This window comes from Chionomys nivalis, chromosome 15 (assembly GCF_950005125.1).
Source record: "Chionomys nivalis chromosome 15, mChiNiv1.1, whole genome shotgun sequence".
Taxonomy (NCBI): Eukaryota; Metazoa; Chordata; class Mammalia; order Rodentia; family Cricetidae; genus Chionomys; species Chionomys nivalis.
Genome location: NC_080100.1, coordinates 11,578,364 through 11,599,154, shown reverse-complemented (window position 1 = coordinate 11,599,154; position 20,791 = coordinate 11,578,364). Strand labels below are relative to the sequence as shown.

The 20,791-nt window shown below is 46.4% G+C and overlaps 1 protein-coding gene across 1 annotated transcript in view; it reads left to right on the top strand.

Moving 5' to 3' along the window:
- Myo10 (myosin X) overlaps positions 1-20,791 on the top strand; it is a 202,338-nt gene that overhangs the window by 45,916 nt on the left and 135,631 nt on the right. The window contains exon 2 of the mRNA XM_057789533.1: positions 8,141-8,239. Within this exon, the coding sequence (XP_057645516.1) occupies positions 8,141-8,239 (99 nt within the window). The remainder of the gene's footprint in view (positions 1-8,140; positions 8,240-20,791) is intronic.

The following is a 20,791-nucleotide window of genomic DNA, read 5'->3' as shown; positions in this document are numbered from 1 at the left end:
GAGTCTATTGTTCACGCGTGATTACCAGCCTCAGGGTCAAGCCCTGTGGCCCTGAGAAAAGGAAATGCATCAGGAGGGGCTTTTGTGGGTCTACACCTCTGCTTGCTTCCTAAAGGGTGCTGAGGGTGTGTGAAGGCCACTACTGCACATCCAGGCCCTGGAGTACTTTGAGGAGAGCATTTGTAGTCATTTTTATTGTTTCCAGGCCCCCACTAGTGTAGAACATGGCCTTTTCAGGAGAGGAGGAGGTGTCCATTGGAACCTCCTCTTGCATTTCTGGTCCCGTGGCTCCTGGCTCCTGGCCCCATTGGGCATTTTTTCCCATGCTCTTTTGGGATGAATACTTATACCCTTCACTTTGCTCCACATTCTTGCTTTAGGCAAGCCTGAGCTTTCTGGGTTTTACACTGGGGTTTGCAAGCATTCTAGAATTGAATTAGGCTGGGTGGCGGTGGCCTGCGCCTTTAATCCCAGCACTTGGGAGGCAGAGGCAGGTGGATCTCTGTGAGTTCGAAGCTAGCCTGGTCAACAGAGTAAGTTCCTGTCTTGAAAAGAGAGGGAGAGAGAAAGGGAGGAAGGGAAGGAAGGAGGGAGGAAGGAGGAGAGGGAGAAAGAGAGACATGAATTAGCACCTGAATGGATGTGCTGTCTGTGCAGTTCCAGCCATTCTTGTACAGATATTAGAAGGTGAGGCTTGATTAAAATCAAACCCAGGCTCCACAGCAGAGCGCACAGAGAGGAGAGCAGAGGGAAACCGCGGCATCCCCTAGGCACCCACCAAACGGTTGCCCCCGTAGTCCTTCCTGCTGCGTTTGTCACATTTTGAGTTATGCTGCAGCAGAGTGTGCACCCCGCTTTAATGCTCCCAGAAATGGGATCTGCTCTAGCTGTGCTTTCCCTGGCTTCTGCTTCGTGAGATTGTTGCCATCCATAGAGTTGAGACTGTAACAGAGTCCACTTCCAGAGAATTAGGTCAAGAGCGGTGAGCTGTTAACACTCAGAGTTTCATGGTGGCTGTGAAGTTTCGACTCTAGAGTTATTTCTCAACGAGGACAGCTCCTTATTAACAAGAACTTGTCTAGCTCAAGATAGAAGTATTGCCAACCATAGACTTTCTCTGCAGGAGAAAGCTGCTGTTGTGAAGGTCGTGTGTCCCTTGATGTGGGTGTGCATAGTGAGGGGCTGAAAAAGAAAAACAAAACAAAACAAAACCCACCTGCTGCATTCACTTGGAATCTCTTCCCATAGATGTGCGTGACTGGTACTGGGACCCAGGAGAGACTGCTGTTTAAAGCCATAGGACTAGTGTATTATCTGGATCCAGTTTCTAGAATTAGGAACAAGGACCCCCGCCCCCTCCCCCTCGCCCCAATCCCAGCCAGGCTTCTACACCCTGGAAGTCAGACTGATACAAACAAAATAAGGAAAAGTTTGGTTGCTACACTGTTTATAGATTTGAATATTCATATCAGTTTATCATGTCCGTTCTAAAGTTCCATGAGTCTTGAGTAATTGGGGGTGGGGTGGAGAAACAGTTGAGTGTGCCTGAGGTAGGACTGGAACCCCTGTGTGGCCCAGGATGGGCCGTCTCACCCTCCTTCCTTCATATCACCAGCCCCGGAGTTGTAGGTGTTTTTGTTATACTTACTCTTCTGTTTTGGACAAAACACCATGTCTGAAACAACTTATAAGTGAGGATTTATTTGGGACTTAGTGTTCCATGGGCAGAGTAGTAGCCCAGCAGGAAGCATGGCTGTATCAGGCATTGCAAGGTATTGTAGCTGCAGATGAGGGCAAGCGGAGAAAGCTCAGAAGCCCAGCCTCAGTGATGTACTTTCTCCAACAAAGCACCCACAACTGGGGTGTTCCCTCGGATCCCTCCAGCAGCACAAACCACCATGCCCATTTTATATGGTGCTGAGGCATCCAGATTTTGTGGACGCTAGGCAAGCATTCTAACACCTGAGCTACCCCACCAGCCCTCTCCTGAGTCTTTAAGAAAAAAGGACAAGAACACACCACACATCAGAAACAAATTACAGCTGTGGCTTGGAAGTCACTAGATAATACTTATCTGGGTACCTTCCCTAGCCCAGGTGAGGGACAGCCGCCCTGACCTGGCGCTGAGACCCGTGTGTGTGCTTGGCTTAGCGTGTAGTGCCTCTGTGGTGAGAACAAACGTTAGATTTATTCCAATCTGGGTAGAAAGTAATTTTTAAAGTTAGGAGAAATAGGAAAAATTTAAAGGACAGCAGTAGGTCAAAATCTTGGTGGTGCTATCCTCTTAACTTCAGAGATTAAGAATGTGGGGGCAAAGGATTTGATTATTTCATGACTTCAGGCTTTGTACTATTATCTCTTTTGTCCCAAGGGTGGGAAGGAGCCTTAGACAGTGGAAAATGAATGAGCATGGTAGTTCCAGTAGAATTCATTGCCTAGGGAGGTGCTAAATGGCCATTTCCCAGTGTGTGTGTGTGTGTGTGTGTGTGTGTGTGTGTGTGTGTGTGTGTGTGTGTGTGTTGGGGGGGGCTGAGCACATCTCATGTGGTCGCCTAGGCTCCCCTGCCCCAGGCTTTGTTAACACTGAGCACGGACTAAATGAATTCAACGTGAGGTTGTCAAAGTTTCAAAGTGTAATGTACGGTCTTTATACTTACTCACTGTGGATTTTCTTTTTGGTATGTGTCTTGATTTTTCCATTGCTTAATTGTAAGGATGAGTTTGGTTTTCTACTATAGAAGGTTAGGATATATTCACATGCCAGTAGGAAGTATTCAAGCTGGTCAACTTTTTTTTTTTTTTTTTTTTTTTTTTTTTTTTTTTACAGCTTAAATTGTTTGAAATGATCTTTGGTGTATCTGTATCTCTGTGCAGGGCACGGTTCATGTACCTTCCCTGTCTGAGATTTACCCTTTCCAGAAGAAAATCTGTGACATAGAAGCCTACCATACGGAACCTTTTTGTCTGACCTCTCTCACTTCTCACAGTGTTTCTGAGACCCATCCTTGCTGGAGAAACCCCTGAACGTATCAGAGATTTTGTTTTTCTTGTTACCGTGTGGAGTCATATATGAATTTGCCATGTTTTCTCTGTTCCTGCACTAATTGATAGACCCCTGAGATGTTTTCAGTGCTTGGCTGTTTTAAGTAATCCTGCTGTAAGTTCCTGCACACAGGCTTTGTCTGAGTCCCGCTTCCTGTGGCTGTGCTGAAAAACCTAACAACTAGGGGGAGGGGTTTACTTTGGCTCACACAGTTCAAGGGCACAGTCGGCAGTGGTGTGGAAAGGTGGAGCTGGAGGCAGCTGGTTACACTGACCTGCAGCCAGGAAGCCGAGAGTGATAAATACTCCTTACACTATTTATACAGTCTAGGGCCCAAGCCAGGCCATGATGCTATCTTTCTTTACAGGGGCCTTCCAAGAGAAGGCTATCAAGAGAACCACTCACAGGTGTGCCTAGAGGCCTGCCTCCTGGGTGGTTCTAGATCCTGTGTAATTACCAGTCAATATCCCCTATCACAGACTTGTTTAATGCTTTCCTTCTCAGGGGGTTAGATTATTTTAGAGTTCTTCTTCTCTCCTTGTCAGTGTCTAGGGGTTGGATGGCTGGAGACTTATCTATAGTAAGTCTTTGATTATGTTTTTAAGAGGTTGCCTGACTAGCTTCCAAAGTGGTTGTACTTTTTTTCTTTCTTTCTTTTCTTTCTTTCTTTTTTTTTTGAGAGACTGAAATTTAAAGATACTTTATTTTTTTCCTTTTTTTATTATTTAAAAAAAATACCAATCCAAATTCCCACTCCCTCCCCTCCTACCAGTCCCCTCCCTCTCCCTCCACAGACCTTCCCCCCACCCCTCCAACCTTAAGAAGGTGCCATGCACCCTACCCTGTGGAAAGTCCAAGGCCCTTCCTACTACGTCTAGGTTGAGCAAGGTTTACAGTGTATATACTTTCTATTACTCTAGTTTCTTTGCATCTTCACCAACATTTGGCAGAGTGTTTTTATTCTCTCCCGGAAAACCCTGGTCATCGAAAGACGAATTCCTGTGAACCCCACTTTTGAAGAAACGGATATGTCCCTGCCTTTCTACAGGATTCTTTTGAAGATCAGAGGCGATGCAGAGTTCTACGCAAGGCCTTTGTGTTGCACACACGTTACTGGATGTTATGTTCTCAGAAGTTTTTAGCTGTTAAATTCAACGCTCACTTATTCATCTGAGATTTTAAGAGGAAAACGTTTCTGAGTTTTAGTAAAATGTATATGTTAGGATTCAGCATGTTCCGCTTGCTCATAAAGGCATTTTCCCCCAAAATTGTGAGCTTTCTCCATATGGTAGGTTGCCTGTATTGTGTATTAAATTATCAGCCTATTTAACAACGTCAGACTATAATAGTTTACATATGGTGGGCAAAGTTTCTTCCCCGCTCAGATTTGGATGGTCTGGTAAATGTCCGCTTGTGAACTTATTAAACCAAGTGCTTGTGGGTGGCCTCTTCTAGACCTGGGCATGTGCGTCCTGCTCTAATGCAATGGAAGCAGAAGACTGGGGACTCCGGGAAAACCACCAGGATCAGTCTATGCAAGAATGTCTGTTTCAGAGTTTCAGTTTGCAGTGCGGATTCTGTGGAAGTCACGGGTTTATACATTTTCCAAGAACAAAGAGTGTTTTAAGTGCGGTTCCTTTCCTTCCCGTGGAAGATAACTGCTTGGTACAGATTTAGGGAACCTGGCAGACTCTGAGTTTGAAATCTCATAAACGTTCCTTATCAGCAGCACTTCACACCTGCTGGAAAGACCTTTGGACCCAGCTAAGCTGTGTGTTTGATCAGGGAGCAGGCAGCCGGTGTCAACACCGAGCTGGGGGAGAGAACTTCTGGAGTACAAGACTCTATGACTAAGGAACTGCACACAGGGGCAGAGCATGTTCCTGTGGCCTGTGGACGTTTATATTCCCGGTCTCGTGTGTGTGTGTGTGTGTGTGTGTGTGTGTACACAGGGGTAATTGCATGTGTTTTGTGTGTATGTATGTACAGGGTATGTGCACGTGTGTTGTGTATGTGTGTCTGTGAACAGGGGTGTGCGCATGTGTTATGTGTATGGTGTATAGGGGTATTTGCATGTGTGTTGTTTGTCTGTGTACAGGGGTGTGTGCATGTGTGTAGGGGCCAATGAATGGTCAGTGTTGTTGTGTGTCTTCCTCAGTCATTCTCCACTTTTTTTTTTGAGAGAGTCTCTCACTGAAGCTAATGCTCATCAGTTACTTTCTACTCACTGGCCGGCTGCCCCTGCCCCAGCACTGGAATTAGATTTGAATGCCACCATGCCTGGCTTTTCACATGCATTCCGTGTTCTGACCTCAGGCTCTCTGGCTTGCACTCAAGCCCTTTACCAACTGAACCATCTCCCTAACCCCATTAGCTAAATGTATGCTAATTTGATCATGGATAATAAGATACTTCATTCTTATGAAACAGACAAAGTTGATCAACGAGGATATGGACCTGTGAGGGTTTTTTGTTCGTGGTGGTGTTGTTGAAAGTAAATGCAGATGAGAGTCTGGGCAGGCACTCCTGGTCCTGGGACAAATATGAAAATGAATTATTGTTTTCACCTTAGTGAAAAGTCTTACCATGTATAGCCTTGGAGATGTGTGTGTGTATTCATCTGTGTGTTCATACATGTGTCTATGTGAATGTATGTACATATCTGTTTATGTGCACGTGTATACATGTCTGCATGGTTATGCATGCATGTGTGTATGTATACATATTTGAATATGTGTGTGTATGTTTGGAGATCTTTCAAAACTTTCAAGCATTGCAGTCCATAACGCACAAATTAAAAAGAATGAATAAAGTCATTCAGGCACTTGGAAGCCCTTTCCTAGAATTTTGCAGTTAGTATGGAATGACATTTGAGAGAACAGTCTTAGCGGCTGTCTGAGGTAAATGTTCTTTCTGGAAGCAGCTGTTTGCTAATAAAGAAATCAGGACTGACAGCCCTGGTATCTTTCTTTCCATGTGTTCCCAGTGGCTCAGCTCAAAGTGGGGAGTCAGAGGGATGTGACAGGCCTGAGGGGGAAAGGATGTTGGTGCAGTTGGCACATGTGTTCTTTAAATAGTCCTCGGGATTTAAGTGGGGCACTTTACATTGGTGTTTGATGCCGCTTCCCACCGTTTTATTTGAGGACTCCAGACCCCTGCGGACGATGGCTAATGAACTAGAGATGACTTAAAACAACCAACACTCTCAGAAAGAGGGGGCCCTTCCGTAGAGTCCTTTCCTGGGTCCCAGCAGTCACAAAGCTCCCTGGAGAACCAAGTGTGTCAGGCAGTGAGGAAGGGACTTTGTCACTCTTATGTCCTCTGGCAACCTTAATCTCAAAAATGCTTAAATCTCCTGAACATGTGACCCCTTCCCGCTGGGACCTCTGGGTTCAGCTTGACTGGCCAAGCTTACTTACTCGGGGGCCCCGAAAATGGTGGTGGCAGCAAAGGCTTTTGGTCCTGACTGAAGGATCTTAAATAAGGTCTCATCTGTGTGAAGGGAAGAAATAAGTCAGACTTCCACCTTCCAGATTATTCTTTTTAGGAATAGAGAGCGAGCTAAGTCGTTAAATGCATAACTTCCCACTTAAAGTGATCCTCTTGTTATGTTTTCGTGCTGATGGATGATTTCTGAATGGATTTGGCATATGAGGTTTTCTCTTGACCCGAGTAACACATGTGTTTCTTTCAAGGGAGGGGGATTTAATTAAATCTTTAGTTTAATATACAAAATCCCCACATCAGCTTACCGCCCTTTCCCACTTCTCCCCCCTCCTTCCCGTCAGCCCCCGTTCTACTCCCTAAACGGTCGTCCTTTGGGTTTGTCTCAAACATGCACAGTATCCTAAGGAGACAAATATCACCGATTGAAGTGGAAAGGTGGCAGCTTCAGAAATTTGGACAGTTGGGGCTGAAGAGATAGCTCATACACTGTCCTCATAGAGGACCCAAGTTCAGTTCCCAGCACCCTTTTAGGAGGCTCACAGTCTTCCCCAGAACTACAGCGTCAGAGGAGCTGACCCCTTCTTCTGGCCTTTGAGAGCCCATGCGCTCAAATTCATGTCACTCCGCACATTTACATGGGATTAAAAACAGAATACAAATTTTAAAAAGTGAAAGCGGAAGGGATAATTCGTGACCTCCTTGGGCCACTGCTTAAGCCATGGTCATTTGTTTGGCAGGACAATGAAAAATGGAAGTCAGGTCAGTGTAAAAACTGAAATGATCCAGTCTTAGAACATAAGCTCCATAAGCTGTAGTTATTGGGGCTGCAGCCTTGTAGGTGTCTAGTGAGTTCCTAGCAAAGTTCACACCGAAAGACTGTGCTTATTGGGCAGTTCAATCCCTCTATTGAAGATTCCTGTTGGCTTGGGAATTTTAGGACAGATAGTGCCCATGGAGCGGGCTAATGTTCCTTAAGCGGACACAGATGTGAAGCGTGACCTGGGCAGGTGGGAGGCACCAGCACCGAGATAGTGGCCTGGGTAGAAGTGTGGCCCCTGAAGCCTACTTTACAGGTTCAAGTCTGCTCAGTCTTAGCATGTTGGGTACTTATCTGTAAGCCTCAGTTTCTTTTTCTGTGATGTAGGGGTGGTGATAATTTCTGTTTCCTGGGTGCTGGGGGGTCAAATGAGATCTCCTAGGTGTGTCGTGTGCACAATAGAGACATGGGATTTGCTTTGTCTGCCTGGTGACTCTTGTCACACCCAGGGATAGAAGAAGGTTGTAGATAAGCTCTCAGCCATTGCTTCTTTGCCTGCGTGAGAAAGACGTTTGCTTTTCACACAGATAACTCTTATGTCTTTTTATGTGTATGGGTGTTTAGCCTGCATATGTCTCTGCACCGTGTGTCTGTGCCCACAGAAACCAGAAGAGGGCATCAGATCCCCTGGAACCAAAGGTCATGAGCCATCACTGAGTGCCGGGAATTGAACCTGGGTCCTCTGGAAGAGCAGCCAAAGCTCTCATGTGTTGAGCCCTCCCTCCCCATATTGGCTTTTTGAAGCTCTGTAGGAATCATGGTGATTTTTCAGAGTAGTGTTTTGTGACAGAATACCATTTGAACTCATAATTCAAATATTTTTTTCTTTCCAGGGAACACGGGTGTGGCTGAGGGAAAATGGCCAGCACTTTCCAAGTACTGTAAATTCCTGTGCAGAAGGCGTTGTGGTCTTCCAGACCGACTATGGGCAGGTAAGGACAAGTCCCCGTTGCTTCCTGAAGTCCACGCCCCACTGTTTAACCCCTGAGCACCTGCGAATGGCTCCCCTACAAAGGCATACACATAGAACAAACACGTGCAGACTGACTCTCTTATTGATTTTCCTAAATGACAAATCAGAGCCCAGGAGGGCATGGCATTCGGAATGTGTGCCTTGTGTCCATTGGGTAGGACACCATCTGAGCAGCAAGAGTCCCAACTAGTGCAGGGTAGAAGGACACAGCAGTTGCTGGCTTTCCATCCTGGGTCTCTTTTCTCCCTCAGGAGTAACTGGGCATGCAGCCCAACACGACATTGAGATTCCAGCGTCCACTGTTGTGGGACTGCTTCCCAACATTCTTCTAACTTGCCTGATGGTTCTTGACTGAACTTCACAGTTGCCATCGTGTTGCCGGGTTAAGAGATGGGACATGCCTGCTAGACTCTACGAGCAAAACTCAAAGGATCGATGTTTAACGATTGCTTTTCTTGTCCTTAACTCTGGAAAACCTTAAGCTTCCATAGTGTCCTCTGTGTGGTCCGAATGGCAGGACCAGACACCACAGACAGTTGTTTTTCTCACAGTTCTGGAGGCTAAAAGGTCAAGGTCAAGGCTCCAGCTGGTCCAGCGCCTGGAGAGGGTTCTACTTCCTGGTTCACTATGACCTGGCGTGTTGTGTCTTCAGGCCTGGGAGGAATGAGGCAGTGCTCTTGATCTTTTTAGGGGCAATAATCTCATCCTGAGGACTCCACCCTCATGATACCCTTACTGCACTGAGGCCTCACCCACTGATGCCCTTGCACTGGGCATTAACTGGGGTTAAAATGGGAATGTATGGGTCGGGATAGGGAGCACGCACGAGTATTCAGACTGCAGTTTACAATAGATTGAAGTCCTGGCATGCCTCTGACGAGTCTAGGGTTCTGGTGTTCTGGTCCCTCTCAGAGCCCTGACCTGTGGTGGTTTAGGGATCAGCATGCCTTGGGTAATGGGAAATGAAGGAAGACAGACACACATACAGGAAAGCTGTAATGGACACGGGCCATGGACTCTGATGGAGATGCCCTGCAGCAGCCAGGAAACTCAACATTGACCTAGGAGGTCAGGTTAGCTAATCTGGGCAGGGGGATCTCATTAGGGGAGCAGTCTCAGGCTGCAGTCCTCCTTGAGGAGGAAGCTATGGACTGCTACTTCCGCACCCTTCCTGGCGGGATCAGAACTGGGACCAAAGGAAGACATCTCCGTTCCCCTGAGCCATGGGTCTGAGGTGTTAGGGTCATTAACTTGGCTGTGCTCATGTCACCAATACACATCCTCTCAGGACTTCATCTGCTCCCCACGGATTTAAAACATGAAGTAACAGCAGCCATTTGGTTTGATGAGCTGTGGTGAAGGCTAGTTCTCCGTGGTCTAAGGTGGAAGGGCTCCCTGGCCAGCCTCAACTTCACAGGGACTGCCCCCTTGGAGAACCTTTCTCGAATCCTGGATTTGTAAGCAGTCGTGACATCGGGCTGCTGTCTAGTCTTGTTCTGTCTCGTTTGGAGTCTCAGACGGATTCTCGTTGTTTATTAAGTAGATTTGGGGATCTGGGAAAGAGGCAAAGATGCCACTTTCTAAAAGCTATCTGCAATATGGGCATTGCTGTTGCCCAGTTTACTTGCTTCCCCACCAGCCTCTGGTAATATATTGTGATCTGTCAGTTCAGAACTAAGTCCAGGAAATCTGCAAAGAAGGAAGGAATACCTCCAAAATGTTTATTTTCCCTGATAGGACTAGTCAGTGCTTTCTGCCTCACCATTACTGTCCAGCTTCCCTCCCACTTTCCCCAGATGAGTGCACAGTTCCTTCCAGGCCCTGCGAGCTCTGCTCTAGAGGATGTGAAAAGGGAAGACAGTATTAAATAGCGTGCTATCAACATAACTATGTTCCTGAGAGCACTATAAAATAAATTTTATTATCATTCTTTTCTTGTTCAGTTTTGTTTTGATTCCAAATCTGCTTTGGGTTTTTTTTTTTTTTTTTTTAAGTTAAAAAATAAAATCATGATGAAAACATGGCCTGGACAGATGGCTCGGTGGTTAAGAGCACTTGCTGCTCTTCAGAGGACCAGAATTTGGATCCCAGTACTTATGTAAGGTGGCCCACCACCACCTATAACTCAGCTCCAGGGGATCCAGTGCCCTCTTCTGATCCCTGAGCACCCACACACACATGGTATGTGCACATACAGAAACACACACGTATGCATAAATAAAAATAAAGCATGTGACATTAACCTTACAAGGTTTCTTCTCCACTGTCCATTGTACACTCCAGTGGTTACATAGATCCACATTCTGTGGCCTGTCTTCAGAATGTTCCTCCCACCCTAGATGCCCCCAAACAGATCCACAAATTCCTCCCTTCCACCTCAGTCTCTGGTAAATCGCTTTACTTCTCTCGTCTCTGATTTGGATAAATACTTCATGTGAGCGGCATCGTAATAGCATCTGTTCTGAGTCTGGCTTCTTCCGCTCAGCACACTGTCCTTCCTTCCTGCCTTGTTTCTCGTCCCAACTCGCTTACATTGCAGCTGCTCCCCAGGTCAACACGGCCTTTCTGTGCTACTGCTCTGAACTGCGCTCACAGTCTTTGCCACATGAACCCTCTGTTGGCCCTGCTGGGTAGGCGGCGGCTCTCAGTGGTGACATAGTGGCATGGGTGGCCAGATCACTCTGAACAGTATTTATAGAGTGTGGACTTCAGAAGGACTAAACCAGAGTAATGTGTACCTACATTGAAAACAACACAAAACCCTGACCTCTAAATCTGTCGTTGGTTCTTGAGTGTATGATTTATGTTATCTAGTTTGTCGCTCCAAATATAGCACATATAATTAGCTTGGTGGTTTGTGTAGGAATTGCAGGGTTCCCAGTATGGGAAAAGTGAGGCACCACTCAAAGGACCGGTTCAGGCTTGGGCCAAGAACCAACAGAGGCTGGCAGAGCAGCACACACCCCGTGTAGCTCAAGTGCTCACACCTTCAACACAAAACAGAGCAAGCTGCAGGTGGGGGTGGTTATAAAACTCTCAAGGCCATGTGCTCACACCCTCCCGTGCTTTCCGTAGTGTCCCCTAAATGGCACCACTAACTGGGAAGATATATTCAAAAGATCGGAGCCTGGGTTTCCAGGGTATTTCTCTTTCCCATCACCCCAGTGTTCTTGGACAGCAATCTCTGGACAGTTTCATAACAGGAGATTGCACAGCGGGTCACCATGTCTGTTTCTGCGGAGCGCAGACATAGCTGAGATCATCTCTGTGAGGGGGGCAAGCTCGCACTGAGTTTTGTCTTTTCTAGAACACTCAGGAGGTGTACTGACAGTCACAAGAGCACCCTCCAGGGAAGTGTAGAATTGAGGACTATATTCTCAATTAGATTTTTCACTAGGGGAGATTGAAATTTTATTGTATTATCTTTATCTAGAAAATGTCTAATTTCATTGCTCTGAAATATCTTACAGTAGTATCAGTTTACCTAATTGCATTTTAAGGGGTTGTTTGTTGTTGAATTTACTTCAGTTGACTTCATTCAGGCTATTAATCTATCTGCAAGCATTGCAATGAGTTTCTATCTGAATTATCTTTATCCTGCGTCTTCTAAGATATTTACTGTTGGGGAATATGATTACCCCAAATCTACAAGTCGGTGCTGTCTTTCATCTCCTTGTGTGTTGATTTCCAACAAGTATAATTAGATTTGGTTTAAAGGGCAAGTCTCACTATTACACTGTCAGGAAAAGCCATTCGGGTGTTTGAGTTGTCTCTCTCTGCTGGCAAAGAACTCTTCCAGTCACACTGAGGACAATAGTCATGCCTCCCCTTAATGCCAGCTCTAATCTGTCCGTTTGACCTTCTAGATTGACCTGCGGTGTAGTTCCTGCTGTGGGCCTAATTCTGAGCAACCTAGGACTGAGCTAATTAGTGCAGTGACTTTTCATTCACTCTTGTTTTATTTTTTTTATTCTTTTGCTTTCTTTCTGCCCTGGCTACTTTTATGTTGCTCCACCCCTCCTGAAACTCTTTTGTCTTCCTCATGCTTATAAATGCCTTATGTGCTCTGAACATCTTGTGAACATGGGTAGCTTCTGTCCTCTTCACTCCTGCTATGTCAGTGAAGTGTCTGGGCACGCTGCTGTCTGCTGGAGAGATCTTCCCCAGACCTGCAGAAGGCTGGAGCCAAGCCCTGAAGCAGCCCCATAGGAAGGCATCTGTCAGCACTAGCCCTGGGAGCTGGACAACCTGAATTCAGTGGCTTTAATTCTAGGTGGTCAGAAGTCAGAAGGGACCGTGCAGGTCTTTGGCACTTAAGCTGAGTTGTCATCTGCAAAGCTGAGGAACACTCAGGCCTTTGACAGCCAGGAGGCTGCATTCCAGGCTTCACACGCTAGGCCAGCTGTCCACCAATGCAGCTGTCTTGGTGGAGTCTGCAGGATGAAAGAATGAGATGTCCTGGACCAACTCCTTTCTCTGCTGGGACGGGAAATAGGGAGCAGCAGCTGCTGCACCCACACCCCCCAGGTAGCCTGAGAACTGCAGGGTATTGAAGTGTGGGACGAGGGCGGAGGCTTGCCAGGAAATGACTTAGGAAGCCAGAGGAAAAGGAGTTTAGGAACATCTGTGCTATCAAAGTAAATTGTTGCAGTGTGTCATTAGGACGCCATGACTCTAAAAGCCAAATGCTGGGACAAAAAGTCAGGTTCTAGTGATCTCTAGCTCAGGTGCAGTTCCCTGGCCTTACGTAGTTTAAAAATTGTGTGTGTGTGTGTGTGTGTGTGTGTAAAGTGTAAATCAGGAGACACCTTACAGGATCAGTTCTCTCTTTTCCACATTACTAGTCCTGGGGATCAAGCTCAGGTCCTCTTCACTGGCTGAGCCGTCTCACCAGCCCAGTGCTCTCAATCTGAAAAGACCACAGATAGCAGAAATACATACAAGCATCATGGGGGAGGAGGGTGCACCCTCTAAGTTCTGCCTAGGAAGTGTATAAATCATCCATATGCATTCAAAGGCACAGAATGAGATAACAATATGGCGGGGGGGGGTGTCTTCTTTTGCAGGATGATTTCATTTGATAGACTCCAGAAATATATAAACTATGTTTTTCATTTTCTGGAGGTGGGATTGTTAGTAGGTATTGAGTTTTATTCTAAATCTTTCTTTCAAAGTCTGTAATATTAGGACCTGAGGGTTGCTGATCTATAAACTTGAGAAGCCACATTGAAACAGAAGCCATTTCCAGTGACAAACATTTCCAGCCATGGTGCTGGACCAAGGAACATGGGGAGTGCCCAGTGTTGGAGATTTAGTTTGCCAAGAGCACAACATCCTTCCTGTGTCCTTGTCTGATGCCGTTGGGCGGGCCTCTCTGATTTCTGGGACTGCTTTCTCCATTCACTTAACTGAATTTAGGGCGAGTAGATTGGAATTCCATTCACTTCCAGTCCTTGTCTTCAAGAACAAGACTTTCACCCTCCTGGCCTAGCTCCCTTTGTCTGAGCATCTGGGTCCCCTCTGCCTCCTACTGGGAAAGAAAGTGATGAAGTCTCTGATAGCAGCGTTTACTGTCCTTAGTGAAGACTGGGTAGAATACACACACATTAAAGAGAGAGCAGATGGCTTCTACCTTGGGCCAGGGCTTTTTTTTTTCCTCCCCTGTAATTGTGACCTACTTTTCCTTCATTGGTTCATTGAACACACCTCTTCTCACCAACTCTAGGGCTTGGTCTTCTTGGTCTTTTTGTCTGGACTCGGGCATTCCTCTAACCTTGTACCCCTCATCTTTGCTGACTTCTAGGATTGAGTCTGCACTTCCAGTAGCTGGGTCTTCTTGCTCCTGGGAAGGTTTGTTGTACACACAGCACTTTTTTGTGTCCAGAGTCTCCTGGTCTTACAGAGCTGGTGCTTAGGCACAAAGAGAAAGAGCTGATGTCTGCTTTCCATGACCTCCATCATTGTGTTTGGTTTGGGGCTTAAGTTAGGAAATTTAGTTACTCATATTGAGGTATTCTGTTGTATTCTTGGTACCCATGAATGTTGCAGTCATCAGTCAGTCAATGATAGATGCAGCTTAGATCAAGCTGTAATTCACGACTGATGGAAACTCAACAGGAAACCAACCAAATCAAACCCATTCTTTGTATATGGATATTTAAATAAGAAATATACTTTTGTTATGCATATCAGCTTGTGAGAAATGTACACAACAGCCTCATTTGGATCATAGAAATTATCTATGGGAATTAGACACAGCATCATTTAATGCTGTGTGGGATTTCAGTAGAATAAGTAGAAAAACTTGGTTAAATTTAGAAGGTTATCTGTTTGCGAATGAGTTGCATTCCATTCCAGAAATTAATTTATAAGCCTGTTATTTGGAACAAGATTTTCCAAAGACTCGTGGTATCCATGACTAATTGATTATCCAGTCTATCCACAAAGACCTGTTCTGGAATCTATAATGCACCAGAAGGCAGGATGATGCTAAACCTCTATTGCCTGATTCTGGCTCTAACCATCTTCAGAGTCCTATCCCAGGATGCCTCAGTGGTGACTAAGGAAAGTCCCATTCTTCCCTTGATTGCCTCCCCTCCCACAGGTAGAGATGGGAAGAAAAAGAGTCACCTGAAAGGTATGTGCTTCTCATGGGTGGTAAGAAGAAAGCCTCTTCAGGATTGACACTGCCTGTGGGTGAAAGGAAGTGATATTTGCTTAGTAATATCTTCCTGCTGGGACCTCAGTGGTGCTTTCCAGTCTATTCATGCTGATTCCCTACCCAAACCACCCTGCAGGGAAGGCACTGACCAGCTGTCTTGTTTCTTCGCCTGTCTTTGTGATGAAATCCTGCCACCAAAGTGACTTCCGGGAGGAAGCTTATCTCACAGTTCAAGGGCCACTGTGTCAGGAGCTGTCAGAACCTGAAGTGGTTCCTACCTTGATCCACAGCAAGGAAACAAGGCTGAATGCATGCTGCTGCTCCAGTCCCTTTCTCTGTGCAGTCCGCAATCCCAGCCAGGAAGTGTCAGCATGCACAGTGGGTGGGTCTTGAGGCCTCAAGTAGTGTAGGAAAGACAACCCTCCACAGCCACGCTCAGAGCCTCTGAGTGAGTCTAGATCCTGCACATTGATGGTTAACGCAGACCATCATACCCAGCCTGTGTTAGGGATAAGGAAGCTGACCTTCCCTGGGTCCAGGAATGCACACATTCCAGCAATGCTGGTGTCACCCATATGCAATGCCAATCCTGATGAGGCCTCTGCTTGCTCTCGATACCCTACCCCACTCCTCTTTCTTTCTCTCTGTGACATGTGTATGTACACATGTATATATTGTGCCCACAGATGCCAGAAGAAGTCATCATACCTTATCCCTGGAGCTGGAGCAGCCAAGTGGCTACTGGGAATGGAACCCAGGTCCTGTGTAAGAGCAGCAAATGCTCTTGACCTCTGAGTTCCATCTCTTTCTTTACCCTTTCAGATTAGTCCATTGGTAGGAGCTAATGCCTCGTTACAGATGATGTTACGGTTCCCACATTCTGACTTCTCCCTTGTTCCCTCCATCCTCAGTTGAGCTGTACTTGCCTGACCATCAATGGTAGGCAAGTGAGTTATAATAATGTTTCTGAGAGTTTTCCCCTCCGTCTCAAGGAGAGAGGAAGAAGTTGTTCCTGTATTTCTAGTGTTGAAATTCTAACCGCCAGTGTGATGTTTCTGGAGCTGAGGTCTTTAGGAGTCCTAAGTAGGAACTGCTGTCCCTACAAATGAGGTTCATGTGAGCTTCCTTGTCCCTTCCTCCATGTTAGGACACAGGGGAAAAAAGCACTGTCTATAACACAGAAAGCATCCCTCACCAGGTGTGGGAGCTGCCACCCCACAGATGTTTATATTTCAGCTCTAGCCTAGTAAGAAATACACTTCCATTTTTGATAAAGGCTTCCGACGTGGTAATTTGTTACAGCGACTTGAAAAGACAGAGGCTGGCCTGTTTCTTACCCTCTCCAGTGCAGGCTGGATGGGAGTGCAGAGGCAGTGATGAGCTGCCAAGGGAAAGGAGCAAGAAGCTCATGCCTCTTGGATGCCTGTCTTGCAGCTTCTTCAGGAGCTCGTTACACTGGACTAGAGCCTTTAGTGTAAGCTACCCAGTTATTCTGCTCTTGTCAACGTAACAGGCATCTAAGAATTCAAACTAATTGGCCACTTCTGAGGGACTGGCCTTCCTAAAGTCCCCAGAAACTTAGTCTATCCGCTTATGCGGCCATCAAGGCTGTATATATTATTGTACACAAATTAAATCTTGAGTTTTTAGAACTGTCACATTCAGCTTTATTTTGAATGCAGCTGTTTATATTGAAGTGGCAGATGCCAGGAAGGCAGCGTTACTTAGTGCTTGCATAATGACTTCCATGTTTGACTGAACAGGAGCAGCGAGCACAGCCCTCATCCACACCCCAATCTTGAACAGCCTAGAAGTTGAGAATGTCTTTCAGATTGTTGAATGTTTGGAAGAAGCCAAAAGAAGACTATTTAATGGCACACTATTATGTGGAATTGAGGCTTAATACAGTTCTATTGGAACAGGATGCCGGCTACTCCTTGGCTTGTGGTCTGCAAGGGCGTTGCCACTGCAGCAGGGCCGGGGCAGAGCTTCAAGGCCTAGGCATTTCCCCCCTGGCTCATTGCAGAAAACCTCTGCCAGCCTCATCAGGATGATCTTGCTTTCTAATCGCTTCTGATTCGATGATATTTGGGCTGCAGGGGCCTTCCAGTGATTCTCAGCCTGGAACACACTGGAATCACTTGAGAGAGTGATCTAAATGAGATTCAGACCCACTGAGATATTCCCATTGGCTGGCCTCCCTGCCTGTGAAGCCAGGCATCTGTCCGAGTCCAGGACTGCCAACCAGCCTGAATGGACCTGTGACCTCTAATAGGCTGCTAGTACATCCAGTCGTGGTGAAGCTGCCAGCTTCTCCTTCTTTTTATTCTTTTGAGGGAAAATGCCTTGGCCAAGAGGGTAAAGGTGGTTTGAGGCAAAACTCATGTTCCTTGGACTGGGGACATGGCTTAGTGATTAAAGGCCCTGATACCAAGCTGGACAGCCTGAATTTGATCCCCGTAACCCACACAGTAGGAGAGAACCCATTCCTGAAAGTTGTCCTTTGACCTACTTATGTGCACTGTGGTGCCCTTGCAGACACACACGTTACATAAAATTTAATCAGTCAATCAATCAACCAAATAAAGAACTTGTCTTTCCTCTAACCAGTGCTCTCAGAATTGAATGAGAATCAGAATTCCATGGGAAATTGTGGGCCAACTGGGTCCTGGCCTCCACTGGCAGTTTCTGACTCGGCAGGTCACTAGTGGTACCTGAACACTTGCTTTCTGACAGCTCACAGGAGCCGGGGATACTGCCATTTTGCAGGCCACACCTAGAAAATGCATTTGGAGAGCATGGCAGGTTGTGGGTTTGGTCCCCACTCCCCTCTTCTTTCTCAAATTCATGTTCTAAATAAAAGTGACTGGCATCATCTTCCTACCAAAGAAAACAAAGATGGTCACAGGTCAAGCCCCTCTTCACCTGCTACCGCTACAAAGGAACCACAGTGTTGGGTCGGAAACCACATGAGGTCTAGCGATCAGTCTTTAATGTTAATGCCTGCCAGGGCCTTAGTCCATAGCCTCCCCCATTCCCCAGAGCTGGGTGGAGAGCCACTCCCAGTAATAGCAAAACTGGGAGAAGTCTGTGGATTCCAGCCTAACACATTTTGGAGGAAGATTTACGCCTCTTGAAGTAATTACGAAACAGGCCAGTTGCGCGCGTAAACACCCACGAGCTGCTGCTTAAGCCTGGAACCTCGTGCTTATTATTATGGAAGAGCAGTTCAGGTGTCAGATCACTGATTGCCACGTGAGGCTAATTTATAGTCCTCGTTTTTCAGGTGAGGTGCTAAAGCCTAAGATGGAGACAATTTCACTTTTTGGAAGTTTCAGTCCTAGCGCCCATAGTTAGCGTTCTCTAGGCTAGGCTCTTTTGGCTTTGCCTTGTTGATTTTGAGGCGACTTCCAGTGTGGCCCCAGCTGGCCTCCAGTGCAGCCCCAGCTGGCCTCCAGTGCACCGTCTCTAAGTGGCATCCTCTCTAGTGCAGGATCCGGGTGCCACTCTGCCTGCGCTGATGCACCCGTCCTGTCCTTCACACTAGTTGCTGTCAACGAACAGTAAAGGCAGTGGGAATGGGTGACAGAAGTGAAGCCCTGCAAATGAAATGTAGAGACGCTCAGGGGCGCCCCACCTCTAGAGTAGGGCTCATTCCATTCTATGATCCTATCCCAGTCCCAGCTCCCATCAGAACTCAGGACCTTGATGAACAAGATCAACTCCCACCTGCTCACCCCACCCCTGCCTTAGGTCAAGAGTTCCCCACCATAGACTCCCTCCCCTCTTGATTTGCTTGAACGATGCACTGATGCCGTTAAAACATTCTGAGAAATGGCTCCTTTTATAAATGTATTTATTTTAGGTTCCAACCACAGCATCTCCTTCCTCTTCTCATACCCCCCTCAGTCCACCCTTCCTCTGTAATACTCAGAGGCCTGCAGGCCTCCCATGTTTGGCCATGGGTCTTTGAATCTGCTTGCATTAGTCACTGGGTGAAGGCTTTCTGATGACAGCCCAGGTAATCACCAATCCAATCACCGGAGGGCCAGTTCAGGCTATGTATCCGCTGCTGCTGGGAGTCTTAGCTGGGACCATCCTTGTAGACCTCTGTGCATTTCCCCTGGGTCAGGCTTCTACCCAACTTTCTCATCCCCTTCCCAGTCTTATCTTTTAGTACTGTTCCCCTTCACCCACCCCCAACCCAATTCCTCATGTCCACCTGCCCCAAGTCCAACCAGGAGGTCTCCTCTATTTCCCCTTCCTAGGGAGATACATGTATGTCCCGTCCCCATACCCCCCCCCCACGCCGCCACCTTGGGCCCGCCTTGTTACCTAGCCTCTCTGGGTCTGTGGATTGTAGGTTGGTTATCCTTTACTTTGCAATTAATATCCACGTGTGAGTGAGTACACGCTATGTTCGTCTTTCTGGGTCTGGATTACCCTACTCAGGATGATTTTTTTTTCTAGTTCATCCATTTGCCTCAAATGTCCTGATATTGTTTTTAACAGTTGACTAATACTCCATTGTGTAAATGTACCCCTTTTTCTTTATCCACTCTTTGGTTGAGGGGCATCTAGGTTGTTTCCAGGTTCTGGCTATTACAATTAAGAGGCTATGAACATAGTTAGCAAGTGTCCTCGTGGTATGATTGAGCATCCTTTGGGAAATGCCTAAGTGGGTCTTGAAGTAGATTGATTCCCAATTTTTTGAGAAACCGCCACATCAATTTCCAAAGAAATGGCTCCTTTTGAAGAAGACTTTCTTTGGAGTTTGGTTTTAAGATATATATATATATATATATATATATATATATATATATATGTATGTGTATACCTTTTTCATAAGGTTGTTTAAGACGAAATGTCTGCGGTTTATACCATGGTTTGTGTGTTAGAAGATTTTGATTGTACCAAGTGCGTTTCTGAGCTGAAATAGAGTCGCCCCAGAGGACTTTTTATACGAAGACGTTCGAGCAGGCTTGTGAAATCTCATGTAGAACTCCAGCCCTGCATTTCTAAGTTCAGCGTAGAGGCCGTATTAGAGGTTCCAAATGCAGAACGACATTTTAAGGGCCGAAGTCAGTCTTCAATGGAACTGATGTTTGGATGTGCCAAGTGGTTCATGGAGTGATTTTGCAATAATTAATGTCATTTCTGAGTCTTCCAGAGAGGGTAACAGGGTAGCTCACCCTTGAGAATTGAGCAACTATTTCAGCCTCCTGGAATGATCCTCTGTTCTGAAATGCATCCGTCTTTCTGCCTAGGCAGAGTTCATGGTCTTTTGCTTCAAGCATCTGCTTTTGCTCTTGTAAATAGAGCTAATGACAGATGTAAACTGGCTGAGCCCAGACAGTCACTCCTGTGACAATGGCTTGGAACATATGCTGTCCTGTTTCAGGAAGCCTTTGTAACAAAGAACTCAAAAGGGACCACGCCTCCGAGAAGTGCTGCCAGTTTGCCTTTGGAGAGGGCAAACCCTGTCCAATGTATCCAATTCCGCCTCCAGCCGTGGTACCAGGGAGGCTGAGCTTGCTGCTGTTTCAACGCGAGCACCACCCCCACCAAATGTAGTTGAACATATCTCATTTAAAATATCCATAGAATGCATTTATCATGAAAACTGAACATAGCTCTTTTTTTTTTTTCCGAGACAGGGTTTCTCTGTGGCTTTGGAGCCTGTCCTGGAACTAGCTCTGTAGACCAGGCTGGTCTCGAACTCACAGAGATCCGCCTACCTCTGCCTCCCGAGTGCTGGGATTAAAGGCGTGCGCCACCATAGCCCGGCAACATAGCTCATTTTAAACATTTATTTTTACTTGTCTCTTTTTCTACACCAGAAGTGCTCAA